Raw genomic sequence first — 14,708 nt, 5'->3', positions numbered from 1 at the left:
ATAGACTAATGCAAATGGCAAAAGAGCTCCAAAAAGCCAATGAGGAGAAGAATGCCTTGAAAGGCAGAATTAGCCAAATGGAAAAGGAGGTCCAAAAGACCACTGAAGAAAATACTACCTTAAAAATGAGATTGGAGCAAGTGGAAGCTAGTGACTTTATGAGAAATCAAGATATAAAACAGAACCAAAGGAATGAAAAAGTGGAAGACAATGTGAAATATCTCATTGGGCAAACCACTGACCTGGAAAATAGATCCAGGAGAGATAATTTAACAATTATTGGACTACCTGAAAGCCATGATCAAAAAAAGAGTCTAGATATCATCTTTCAAGAAATGATCAAGGAGAACTGCCCTGATATTCTAGAGCCAGAGAGTAAAATAGAAATTGAAAGAATCCACAGATCACCTCCTCAAAAAGATTCCCCCCAAAAAACTCCTAGGAATATTGTTGCCAAATTCCAGAGCTCCCAGATCAAGGAGAAAATAACTGCAAAGCTACAGAAAAAAATAATTTGAGTATTGTGGAAACACAATCAAAATAACCCAAGATCTAGCAGCTTCTACATTAAGAGATCGAAGGGCTTGGAATATGATATTCTGGAGGTCAGTGGAGCTAGGATTAAAACCAAGAATCACCTACCCAGCAATACTGAGTATCATGCTCCAAGGCAAAATATGGATTTTCAATAAAATAGAGGACTTTCAAGCTTTCTCACTGAAAAGACCAGAGCTGAATAGAAAATTTGACTTTCAAACACAAGAATCAAGAGAAGCATGAAAAAGTAAACAAGAAAGAGAAATCACAAGGGACTTACTAAAGTTGAACTGTTTTGTTACATTCCTACATGGAAAGATGATGTGTATGATTCATGAGACCTCAGTATTAGGGTAGCTGAAGGGAATATGTGTGTGTGTGTGTTTGTGTGTGTATATGTGTGTGTGTGTGTGTGTGTGTATGTTATCTAAAAAAATAAAATCAAATTAAGGGATGAGAGAGGAATATATTGAGAGAGGGAGAAAGGCAGAGATAGAATGGGGTAAATTATCTTGCATAAAAGTGGCAAGAAAAAGCAGTTCTGTAGGAAGAGAAGAGGGGACAGGTGAGGGGGAATGAGTGAATCTTGCCCTCATTGGAATTGATCTGAGGAAGGAATAACATACACACTCAATTGGGTATCTTACCACACAGGAAAGGAGGAGGAAGAAGATAAAAAAGGGGGAACAATAGAAGGGAGGGCAGATAGGGGGAGGAGGTAATCAAAAACAAACACTTTTGAAAAGGGGCAGGGTCAAGGGAGAAAATTCCTTAAGGGGGGATAGGTTAGGAAGGAGCAAAATATAGTTAGTCTTTCACAACATGAGTATTGTGGAAGGGTTTTACATAATGATATGCATGTGTGCTATGTTGAATTGCTTGCCTTCTTAGGAAGGGTGGTTGGGGAGGAAAGAGGGGAGAGAATTTGGAACTCAAAGTTTTAAAAACGATGTTCAAAAAAAAAATGTTTTTGCATGCAACTAGGAAATAAGATACACAGGCAGTGAGGCATAGAAATTTATCTTGCCCTACAAGAAAGGAAGGGAAAAGGGGATGGGAGGGGGGTAGGGTGACAGAAGGGAGGGCTGACTGGGGAATGGGGCAACCAGAATATACGCTATCTTGGAGTGGGCAGGAGGGTAGAAATGGAAAGAAAATTTGTAATTCAAACTCTTGTGAAAATCAATGCTGAAAACTAAATATATTAAATAAATTTTAAAAATAAACATAGGTTCTGGGAGTCACTTACATAGAGGAGATAATTGACCACATGAGAGCTGATGATGTCACCAAGTGAGAGAGTATAGAGAAGAGATAGTAGCCAAGGACAGAATACACAGAATTTTAAGACTTGATTTGGATGATGAAGCAGCAGACTGAGAAGTAGTGGTCAGATAGGTAAGAGGAGAAATAGTGTCATGAGAACCCAGAGAAAGGAGAATGTCCAGGAAGAGAGTAGTCAACAGTATTAGATGCTGCAGAGAAGTCAGGAAATGAGGATTGAGTTAAGGCCATCAGATTTAGCAACTTAGAAATCATTGGTGACTTTAGAATGAGCAGATTTCAGCTGAGCAGTGAGATCAGAAATTAGATTTCAGGGTCTTAAGAAGTGAGGGTAGAAGTGGAAGCAGTGATTGTAGTAAGCTTTTTCTAGAAGTTTGAGAAGGTCAGCTATTTTGGACAATAAAGGGGGTGGTGGGATATAATAAAAAAATTTAAGGTTGGGAGACTTTTGCACATGTTTGTAAGTGGCAGGGAATGAATAAGTGATAGATTTAGATTCGAGATGGGGAAGGGGAGGTGATTATGGACGCAATCTGTAGGTGAAGACAGGAAGAAATGGGATTATGGGACTTCCAGTTCATGTGAACAAGAAGATAGCAGACTAGACATTTTCTCCAATTGCCACAACCTCTCAGACGTCTCCAAAACAGAAATGTTGTGCCAAAGATAAAATGATTTCATGTGTTTCCATGATGTAGGACATTAAGAATCCAAAATTGATCAAGCAAAACAAAATCCAGGAGCTGATGTTTACTGACCCCGAGCTGTCTTAGTACCCTTCTGCCTTCTCCACTACTAGGATCATAATGTAATGGCAAGTAAAGTGAGAATTATTGTTGTCTTTTGTTTTGGAATGCTTCTTGGCACTAAGGCAGTCAAGGGCCTTTGAGTCTTGCCTTTGTTTTAATCAAAAATCTTTGATTGAATAAGGAGTCTTTGATGACCTGCTTGAGTCAGGGGAAGGCTTAGATCACATGGGTTTGAGTCACGTGATTGTGGCACCCTCTGACTCTGAGGAAGTGTATATATACTTTGAGGTTAGCATTTTGTTTGGGAGGCTCACTCACTGGAAGAGTGTTGTGTGATTTGACCAGATGAGACTCTGGGTAGCCATTGGAGCCCCCTGACTTTGAAAAACCCTGATGTTGGTGCTTCTCTCTCTGGTAACTATGTATGTAATGTCTTGGATAACAGCTAGAAGCCTGTCTACTGATTTGTGTTATTTTGCTCTTTTTATATAATTTCTGCTTGTAATTTCTGTTTGTTTTCTTTAAAATTGAGGGTGCTGACTTTTTCCCTTGAACTAAGTGAATGATATACGTGTGTGTGTGTGTACATACATATATATATTAAAGTGATATTGTAAACCCCTCAAAGTTGTTTTCCTTAGAAAAGCAGATCAAAGAATCTGTGCTAGCAGCCCTCCTGTGTGCTGGTGTTATTGGCCTTGCACAGCCATAGTAGTAGCAAGTAGCATTGTTGTTATACAGGGTTGCACTAGTAGACTTAAAGACATAACACAAGTTTACATTAAAACCTAATCTTGTACCTCATTATCACCTCCCTCTTTCCAGTGCCATAGAGACCCTGGCTCCAGATTGTGGAATTTTGCTCAGGCCTTGATAGCCATCTTGACCACAGCTCTTCAGGAGCAGAAACCTCCTGTGGATTCTGCAAAAATCTGAATGCCACTGCCATCAGGGATCTAAACTGCCAGTGTGAGGCCAAAGAACTAAAGAACAGAGGGAGTAAGACAAATCACCAGAACTAGACACTCTTGTGTATGGGGAACTGCAGGATTCCAACAAGCCAAAGGAAAGGAGCACAGCATTTAGCTGGGACCATTTCTGACCATTCAAGTCTGCTGACACAGACACCTAGGCTGGTGTTCTTTGAATTTTGTCCAGTGAGGGAGGAGGCTGAGATAATTTGGTATCCAGCCCCCAAGGAAACCACAATCAGAGAGAAGGAATCCTGGAAGTGAGTGATAAGGAAAACAAAGGGGAAGAGAGATGGGGGAGACACCAAAAGTATCAAGGGTTTTAAGAAGAAGTCTCAAACAGCTTGAACATAAACAGATAAATCAACAGGAAAAACATCAACAGAAGGAAATATGACCTCCCTATCTAATAAATGAGGCCAGGTATCTATGAATAAATTCTGCAAAATGAAGGATAACATGGAACCACTGTTTCTGAGTGGTTTAAAAAAGAAGTGAGAATTATGAGAGAAGAGTTTATGAGCAATAACGAGTAGAATAGGAAAAACTGGAATCTACACTGGCAAGGCTCACAAAAGAAACAAGAGAGAACAATAGATTAGGAATACAAATACATAGAAATGAAGGACAGAAGAGAAACAAAACCCAAAAACATTAAAAGAAAATATGCTCACTATGCAAGCAAAACATACAGATCTTGAAGACAGAAACTGTAGAAACAACCTAAGGTTCATAGGTCTTCCAAAAGAACACAACAGGACAAAAAACTTTTAACATCATAAGGTAGCAAGTGACAAAAGGGGATCGTCCAGAACTTCCGAACATAGAAAATGAAATCCCAACTGAAAGAATTCACAGACTGCCTCCAATTAAAAAAACAAAAAACAAATACAAAAACTAAAGGCTGCGAATTCCAAGACGCATAGTGGTAAAATTTGATAATTAGAATTTTAAAACAAGAAGTTCTACAAGCCACCTGGAAAAAGGAAAACAAAATACAAAGGAAGGGGCATTTGAATAACACAAGACTATTCCATACCCACTAGAAAAAGGAAGAGGGAATGGAATAATGTGTTCCAGAGAACATTGGCAGTTAGGATGCAGCCCAGGTTGACCTAGCCTGCAAATCTGAGGTTAACCATTCAGGACAAAAGAGTTGGAAACATTTTTAGAAAGAAAACCAGACTAAGAAACAGAGTTGTGGATCAGTGGAATAGGATAGGAACACAAGATGGAGAAGTCAATGACTATAGCAATCTACTCTTTGATAAACCCAAAGAGGCCAGCTTCTGAGCTAATAATTCACTATTTCACAAAAACTGTTGGGAAAATTGGAAAATGGTAGGGCAGAAACTGGGCATAGACCAATATCTTACACCATATACCAAAATAAAGTCAAAATGGGTTCATGATTTAGGAATAAAGGCTGATACTATAAGTAATTTGGGAAAGCAAGGAATAGTTTACTTATCAGATTTATGGAAAAGAAAAGAATTCATGACCCAACAAGAGATAGAGAGCATTACAAAATGCAAAATGGATAATTTTGATTGTGTTAAATTGAAATGTTTTTGTACGCAAAAAGCCAATGCAACAAAAATTAGGAGGGAAGCAGAAAATTGGGAGAAAATCTTTACAATTAGTGTCTCTGATAAAGGCCTCATTTCTAAAATATACAGGGAACTGAGCCAAATATATAGGAATACAAGTCATTCCCCAATTGAGAAATGGTCAAAGGATATGAACAGGCAGTTTTCAGAGGATGAAATTAAAGAGATCTATATGCATATGAAAAAATGCTCAAAATCACTACTGATTAGAGAAATGCAAATCAAAACAACTCTTAGATACCACATCTCTCCTGTCAGATTGGCTAAAATAACAAAATAGGAAAATGCTAAATGCTGAAGAGGATGTGGGAAAATTGGAACATTGTTACATTGCTGGTGGAGTTGTGAACTGATCCAGCCATTATGGAGAGTAATTTGGAACTATGCCCAAAGGGCTATAAAAATGTGCATACCCTTTGACCCAGCAATACCACTTCTAGGGTTGTATCCCAAAGAGATCACACAAGCGGGAAAAGGACCCATATGTACAAAAATATTTATAGCAGCTCTTTTTGTGGTAGCTAAGAATTGGAAATTGAAGGGATGCCCATCAATTGGGGAATGGCTGAACAAGCTGTGGTATATGAAGGTAATGGAATACTATTGTGGTATAAGAAATGGGGATGATACGGACTTCATAACAATCTGGAAAAACCTACATGACATAATGCTGAGGGAGCGGAGCAGAGCGAGGAGAACATTATACACAACCACAGATATATGGTTTCTGTGAGGACCAACCCCGACAGACTTGGCTCGTCTCAGCAACACAAGGTACAAAGACAACTCCAAAGGACTCACGATGGAGAATGCTGTCTACATCCAGAGAAAGAACTATAAAGTATGAATGCAGATTGAGGCACACTTAATGCTAACCTTGTTTTTCCTCCTTTTTTTTCCCTCTCTTTTGTTTTTGTTTTTGGGTTGGTTTTTTTTTTTTGTTTGTTTCTGTTTCTTCTTTCTCATGATTCATTTCAGTGGTCATAATTCTTCTCCATAACTTGATTAGTGTACAAATTAATTCGATGTGAAGTTATACATGAAAGTTATATGGGATTCCATGCCATTGTGGGGAGGGGGGGGGAAGGAGGGAAGAAAATATGGAACTCAAAATTATGTAGAACCAAGTGTTGTAAACTAAAAATAGTGTGTGTGTGTGTGTGTGTGTGTGTGTGTGTGTGTGTGTGTGTGTATAAGAGAATAGGCAAAAAAAAAAAATGCTGAAAAAAAAAGAAGAAAACCAGAACTGAAGAGATTATTTGCTTCATGAATTGATAGAGTAAATAAATGACAATAGCAACAGAGTGAAAATAAAAAGACCAAAAGTAGACTTCTTTCTAAAGGTTCACAAGGAGACACGTATAAAAGCAGAAATCTTGCAATGGTAACAATGAAGAAGCAGACAGGGAGCATTATGGACAGAACCTAGTGACATCCTACCTACAAGTGAATGCTTCTTTTGTGGGACTATGTTACAACATAGGAGGGTGTGTGAAAGGTGAGGAGAGAAGGGTAGCAGGGGGATAGAGAGGCGTAAGTAATGTGCTGGGTCTAATCAAAGTCTGGCAGTGGGGGGAAAGTGGCCTTTGTGGTCTCAGAAATTGAAGAGCCTACAGAGGAGTGGATGAGAGGAGGGGAAAAAAAAGATGTAAAAGGAAAGAAAGGAGACCTGACTTTAGAGGTGGCCGTTGATGAGTGTACCTGGAGAGTGTACTAGATGAGGCCTGGAGCATTTGGTACCTGAAAAATCTACTTTCTGGGAGGGGCAAATTGGAATTGGTACTTGGAGGAGTGGGAGAACATGAACACAAGGAGGTGATTTCTAGGCAAATGTGGAAGGGAAAAAAAGGTCAGTAAGAGAGAATATAGTGGGGGGAGTGTCCTTTCTGACATTTACAATAATTGACATTCTTCTGAGAGTGAGGCACAATGGAAAAGGGAACCCCATTGGGTAAACCCTACAAGACAGTGTCAGAAAGCACCTAGAGGACAGAGCTTAGAATGGATAACTTTGAAGCTTCAGTTATATAAAGAATATAGAGAAAAGAGAGATCAGATGATTATAGGGGTCATGAATCAGGGAATGAGGGTGCAAACAGAGAAAAGATGGATAATGAAGAAAATAAGATAACTCTTTTTAAGAAAATTAAAATTGATAATGAGCAGGAATAGCTAGAGGTGAGGAGAGGAAGAGGGAATTTAGTTGACTGAGAAGAAAAAAGAAAGAAATATATTCCCAGATAATAGGAGAATGGAACAAATAAAAACCTAAAGGGAAAAAGTTAACAAGTGAGAAAAATGGATCCATAGGAGGGGAAGAGAGCCAGTGGGAACCAGGACTACCTTAAGAAAAAGTAAAGTAAAATAATTGAAAGAACATAATAATGTGTTTGCAACAAAAGGGGTGGGGTGGAGTCATAACTTGGAAAAAAAATAGAGAAATGGAGGAAAATAAAAGTCTAACTTATAACTTCAATTGTAAATGGATTAAACAATTGAATAAAATGAAATAGTGACAGATTGGATAGGAAAACAAAACCTTATAATCCACTGCTTACCAAGAAACACACTTAAAAAACAAAAATAAAACTGAGGGCATGGGAAAAAAATTTACTGTGCATCAAGTAAATCTAAAAAAGTCAGAGGTTGTACTCATGCTGTCAGCCAAAGCAAAAACAAATATTCAAAAAATAAAAAGGGACAAACTATATTATTCTGAAAGGAGCCATAGACAGCAAACCAATATCAGTAACAAACTTACCCCAAGTTCCTTAGCATCCAAAGTCATAAAGAAAACATATGAGGTTCCAAAAGACATACAGTGAAAGGAGCTTTCAATATCCTGCTATTGGTTTGGATAACTAGCAGAGAAGTAAAAGGGAAAATGTGGAACTGAACAAATTGTTGGAGAGATTAGTTAAAAGGCTCGTGACATCTTCTAAATTGTAGTGAAAGAATATACATGTTTTTCTGCACCACATGGAACTTTTACCAAAAATGACCAAGAACTTTAGTTCAAAGAGATTTATAAACAAATGTAAAAGGCAGAAATAGTAAATAGATTCTTTACAGACTATAATGCAACAAGAATAGAAACTGATTCAGTGACCACAAACAAAAGATACAGTCCAAATAGAGACTTAATGATGAAATCCAAAATAATAAATGGGTCAAAGAACAAATCATAGAAATGATAATTATGTAAGAGAAAATGTTAATGATGAAACAACACACCAAAATTTGGGGGATGTAATTAAATCAGTCCTTGGGGAAAATCTTAGTCTAACAAAATAGAAAAAGAGAAGATTAATAGTATTAATATCTAATTATTAATTTAATTAATTAAATATTAATTATTGATTATAATTAATTAATGTATTTTTTAAAATTAGAAAATCAACAAATAAACCTAAAATAAGCACAACAGAGATGCTAAAAATTAGAGGGGAAATAGGTAAATTGGAAACCAAAAAACCATAGAAATGATATACAGTTTAAAACTAGCAATTTGAAGAGAGTAATAAAATTGATAAACCCTTAGCTAATCTAATTAAAAAGAAGAGAGTCAAAAATTAAATCAATAAAATAGCAAATGAGAGCAGGGTGAAGTCACACTAAAACCAGACAAAATGAAAAGAGTAATCAGAACATACTATGAATATATATGCTAACAAACTGAAAGCACAAAAGAAATAGAGAAATACTTTCAAAAATATAAATTACCCAAACTATCAGAAGATAACAGTTCTTCAACAACTCAGTATTAGAAAAGGAAATAGATCTAGCTGTAAAGGAACTGCCAAAGGAAAAAAATTCCTGGGCCAAGAGAATTCTGTCAAACTTTTAAAGAACAGTTAGTACCCATACTTCACAAATTATTCTCAGCAATTGAAAGGAATAAAAACCACCCAGAATCTGAACAACTTTAGCCCTAATACCTAAACCAGAAAAATATAAAATATGAAAAGAAAACTGCAGGCCAATATTATTCATGAACATTGACCCAAAAAATTAAAAAAAAAAATCCTGTCAGACTGTAACAGTTTGTGCAAGAAATCATTTATTATGATCAAATGGGATTTATGAGATGCAAGTGTTAGGACAGCAATCACCATAATCGTATTTAAAACCAATCTACCCAAAACCACATGATCGTCTCAGTAGCTATAGAATAAGCCTTTGACAAAGTGCAACTCTTTTATGCTAAAAACCTTACAAAGTATAGGCAGAGAATGACTTTTTGTATATACAAAAAATATAAAACCAAAAGCAAGCATTATATGCTATGATGGAGATACATTTGGGTAGAGCATCAATTATGGAAGAATTAAAGGACCGTCTTACTGTGATTAGGAACCAGTTGAGTTTATATCACATAAATTTGTAAGGAATCCAGTTTGCTGAGTTGTTTGGCTTTTTCTGGCTCTGTTCAGCAACAGGTGATTAAGATAGGACTAGTCTGACAGATGGTAGGAGTAATTCAGGATTGGCATTTGACTAGACAAGGATCGTGATAAGGTAAGGAGGAAAGGGATTCAGTTGTAAAGGATATTGTAGAGTTTAATAAAAGGGTCAAGATTGGGAATGGTAGAAAAGTAAAGACAATGGAGGAATGATTTAGTAGAAAAGTATTGAATGGAGAAGAGATTGTAAATTATGGTGAAGAACAGATTTAGAAAAGATAAGGTATAAGGAAAGATAAAATGGCATTTAATACAAAGATGTTTTTCCACTTGACAGTTTCTCTTTTTGTTCTACTGAATGAGCAGCAAGGGAAATCAACAAGTATTTATTAAGCTTCCACAATGTGCCAGGAACTGTGCTAAAAGCACTTTACAGATATTATCATTTTATCCTCACTTAGCAACCCTGTGAGGGAAGTTCTATTATGATCCACATTTAATAGTTGAGGAAAGTAAGGCAGCCAGAGGTGAAGTGACTTGCCCAGGGTCACTCAGCTAGTGTCTGAGGTTAGATTTGAACTCGGGTCTCCCTAGATAATTTAGGTGACAGTAAATAAAATGCTGGGGTTGGAATTAGGAAGTGATGAGTTGAAATCCTGATTCAGACGCTAACTCCATGGCTCTGGGCAAATCACTTAAACATTATCAGCTTCAGTGTCTTCATCTGTAAAATGGGGATGATATATGATAGTACCTATCTTACAGGATTGTGAGAATCAATGAGATAATATACACGAAGTAAGTTGCAAATCTTAAAATGCCATGTAAATGTCGCCTGTTGTTATTTTTTAAATATATAATAATTATTAAAATATTTTTCCTTCTTTTTTAAGGGATTTAAAGAATGCTGATGGGAGACCCGTTTTTCTAAAGAGCAATTTATCAAGCTGGTTGCCACTATGGGTGAGTTTATACCAAAACCAGAGCATGGTTAACTTTAAATTAAAGGAATAAATTTTCCTGGGTCGAAGAGGGGGTGTTACTAGGTGATTTTGAAAATTTGTTGTACAGACTTTTATCAGGTGTTGGAATAATATATTCAGTTGTATTGTAATTGCTTGACACATATTTGCTGAGCACTCTTAATGTCAGCCACTGTTGGATGCTTTTTATATTAGTGCTAAAGGGAGATTTTTTAAAAAGTGAAAGAAATATCCCTTGTAATCTAATATGGAAAAGGCAAAAAAAAAACCCACAAACGCACATAAACAGAACAGCTATAAAGACAATATTCATAAGTAGTCTGAGGAAATATTTGAATCAAGGAGTAACTTGAACTAGATGACATGATTAGTTAGACATTGGAAACATGAAAAAGGAACTGTACAGCTTAAAATATAGAAGCAGTAGTCTCCTAGCCAGAGATAGAATATACCTAACAAGTGTCAAATGAGTAAGAATGTATTTTCCTGGAATTTTGTAAATCTAATCAGAAAGACTTTAAATTAAAGGTGAAGGGGAAAAAAGCTGCCTGTGTATATCCATCAAGCCAGATACCATAGGGAATAACTATAAAGTAGGAAGAATAGCATTTGAGAAACCTAGAAGCTGACAGGCAAAATTCGAGAAAGAAGTGAATTGTAAAACACATGGCTTCAAGTGACTATATAAAAAAACACAGTGTTTAGGCACCAAGAAATGACCTTTAGACCCTTCAGAACCATACTAATTTTACCTCATACGTATTAGTCGGCCTTGATAGGATGAGACCTATGCTTAGAATGTGCTTCTGAATCAGTATACTGTATTTAAATGAAACAAAATAGGTAAAGGGGGAGAGGGAGGTAAGGTAGAGTTTTATTATCTTTGGATCATTATCTCATTTGATTTTCAGAACTGAGGTTAGTGCTATTATTACCCCATTTTGCAGATGAGGAAGCAGATAAAGAAATGATGTGACTTGCCTAGCATCACACAGTAAATGTCTGAGATAGGATTTGAACCCAGAGCTTCCTGTCTCAAAATCCAAGGCTCTATCCATTATGCCATACTGCCTTTTATTTCGTATTAAGAAGAATTATTCATGTACTTGGGACATCTAGGAACCAGAGTTGGGAAATAATAAAGAGCTTTTGTGTGAAAATCAGTAAGAATTTTTTAATGGGAACATATTGCAGATGCCACCTGAGCAGAAAGAGGAAATAGATAACAAGCAGAAGCTTAATAGAAGATGTCACTGCCAAAAACAGAACAGCTAATAATTGGTCATTTCAGTTGTCTCTGACTCCTTGTGGCCCCCTTTGGAGTTTTCTTGACAAATATACTGAAGTGATTTGCTGTTTCCTTCTCCAGCTCATTTCTCATCCTCCAGATGAGGAAACTGAGTCCAACAGGGTTAAATGACTTGCCCAGGGTTGCACAGCTACCAAGTGTCTAAGGCTGGATTTGAACTCAGGTCTTCCTGACTCCAGGCCCAGCATTCTATCCACTACATCACCTAGCTTTCCCCAGCTTATCTGGAGCTGATTTTCACTAATAGGGGGTAACTGGTTGCTCCAGTGGAAATGATAGGTACCTCAGGGGTAAGTGTCCACTGCCTCTTAGAGTTTGTAATAGAGGAGAGGAAGGCCAGGCATAATCTGATATATATCTTAGATTTTTGAAGAACAGATTTCTAGTGCTCCAAAAGAAGACTAGATAGGTAAGATGACACACTAGAATTCTATAGGGAAAATCAGACCAAGAAGGTCAGGAAGCTCTTGAGAATTAAATTCTGAAGAGACAAATAGAAGCAATTCTTATGATGAGGATGTAGAGGGGTTATCTGAAGAGATCATTGTGGATGCACAGGAAACTCACCACCTAACTTAGATTTTAAGAAGATGTACTGGAGAGGAAAGCAAGGGCAAGTATCAAAGGCTGAATAAAAAAGCATGCATGAGCAACTTATCATGAGAATAATACACTCTGATCAGATAGTATTCATACCAGGAATGCAGGGCTGGTTCTATGTTAGGAAAACTTATCAGCACAATTGATCATATCAACAAGAAAACTAACAAACCATATGATTATCTAAATAGATGCAGAAAAAGCTTTTGACAAAATGTAACAGCCATTCCTATTGAAAACACTAGAAAGCATAGGAATAAATGGAACCTTCCTTAAAATAAGTAGCATCTACCTAAAATCATCAGCAAGCATTCTGTGTGATAGGGATAGGCTAGATGCATTTCCAGTAAGATTGTTGGTAAAACAAGGATGTCCATTATCACCACCATTATTCAGTTTGGTACTAGAAATGCTAGCTTTAGCAATAAGAGAAGAAAAAGAAATTTAAGGAATTTAGAATAGGCAAAGAAGAAACTAAGTAATCACTCTTTGCAGACAATGTGATGATATACTTAGGGAATCCTAGAGAATCAAGTAAAAAACTACTTGAAATACTAAACAACTTTAGCAAAGTTGCAGGATATAAAATACACCCACATAAATCTATCATTGGCATTTCTATGTATTATTAACAAAGCCCAACAGCAAGCGATAGAAGGAGAAATTCTATTTAAAGTTACTGTAGACATTATAAAATATTTGGGAGTCTATACCTGCCAAAACAAACCCAGGAACTATATGAACGCAATTATAAAACACTTTTCACACAAATAAAGTCAGATCTAAATAACTGGAAAAAACACCAGTTGCTCATGGTTAGGCTGAGCTAATATAATAAAAATGACAATTCTACCTAAATTAATTTGCTTATTCAGTGCCATACCAATCATACTACCAAAAATTATTTTATAGAGCTAGAAAAAATAATAACAATTCATCTAGAAGAACAAAAGTTCCAGAATATCAAGGGAATTAATGAAAAGAAATGCTAGGGAAGGTGGTCTAGCCATACCAGATGTTAAATTGTATTATAAAGTGTCAATCATCAAAAATACTTGGTACTGGCTAAGAATTAGAAGAGTACATCAGTGGAATAGGTTAGGTACACAAGATACAGTAGTCAGTGATTACTAATCTAGTGTTTGATAAATTCAAAGACCCCACCTTCTGGGATAAGAACTCACTATTTGACAAAAACTGTTGGGAAAACTGGAAAATAGTATGGCAGAAACTGGGTGTAGACCAACATCTGAGATCGTATACCAAAATAAAGTCTAAATAGGTGCATGATTTAGATATAAAGGCTGATACTATAAACAAATTAGGGGAATAAGGAATAGTTTATCTGTCAGATCTATGGAGAATGGAGGAATTTATGACCAAATGAGATAGAGAACATTATGAAATGCAAAATGGATAATTCTGATTATGTTAAATTGAAACATTTTTGCACAGAGTCAATGCAACCAAGATTAGGAGGGAAACAGAAAACTGGGGGAAAAAATTTTACAACTAGTGTCTCTGATAAAGACCTCATTTCTAAAATATGTAAAGAACTGAGTCAAATTTACAAGAATACAAGTCATTACCCAATTGATAAATGGTCAAAGGATATGAACAGACAGTTTTCAGAGGAAGAAATTAAAACTGTCTACAGTCATATGAAAAAATGCTCTAAATCACTATTGATTAGAGAAATACAAATCGAAACAACTCTGAGGTAGCACATCACACCTATCAAATTGGCTAACATGACAAAACAGGAAAATGATAAATGTTGGAGAAGATGTGGAAAAATTGGAACACTAATTCATTGTTGGTGGAGTTGTGAACTGATCTAACCATTCTGGAGAGCAATTTGTAACTTTGCCCAAAGGGCTATAAAAATGTGCATGCCCTTTGATCCAGCAATACCACTTCTAGGGCTGTATCCTAAAGAGATCATAAAAATGGGAAAAGAACCCACATGTACAAAAACATTTATAGCGCCTCTTTTTGTGATGGCCAAGAACTGGAAATTGAAGGGATGCCCATCAATTGGGGAATGGCTGAACAAGTTGTGGTATATTAATGTAATGGAATACTATTGTGCTATAGGAAATGATGAACAAGCAAACTTCAGAAAAACCTGGAAAGACTTATATGAACTGTTGCTGAGTGAAGTGAGCATAACCAGGAGAACGTTGTACATAGTAACAGCCACAGTGTGTGATGAATGGCTTTGATAGACTTAGCTCTTCTAAGCAATGCAAGGACCTAAAA

General features: G+C 36.4%; 1 protein-coding gene across 1 annotated transcript in view; it reads left to right on the top strand.

Annotated features, from left to right (window-relative positions):
• The window catches only part of MAP3K2 (mitogen-activated protein kinase kinase kinase 2), a 96,745-nt gene that overhangs the window by 26,737 nt on the left and 55,300 nt on the right, over positions 1-14,708 (top strand). The window contains exon 2 of the mRNA XM_036745569.1: positions 10,448-10,517. Within this exon, the coding sequence (XP_036601464.1) occupies positions 10,514-10,517 (4 nt within the window). The 5' untranslated portion in view covers positions 10,448-10,513. The remainder of the gene's footprint in view (positions 1-10,447; positions 10,518-14,708) is intronic.

Source organism: Trichosurus vulpecula, chromosome 2 (assembly GCF_011100635.1).
Source record: "Trichosurus vulpecula isolate mTriVul1 chromosome 2, mTriVul1.pri, whole genome shotgun sequence".
Lineage (NCBI taxonomy): Eukaryota > Metazoa > Chordata > Mammalia > Diprotodontia > Phalangeridae > Trichosurus > Trichosurus vulpecula.
Note: the sequence above shows the minus strand (reverse complement) of the source record. Positions and strands in the feature narration are given on the sequence as shown.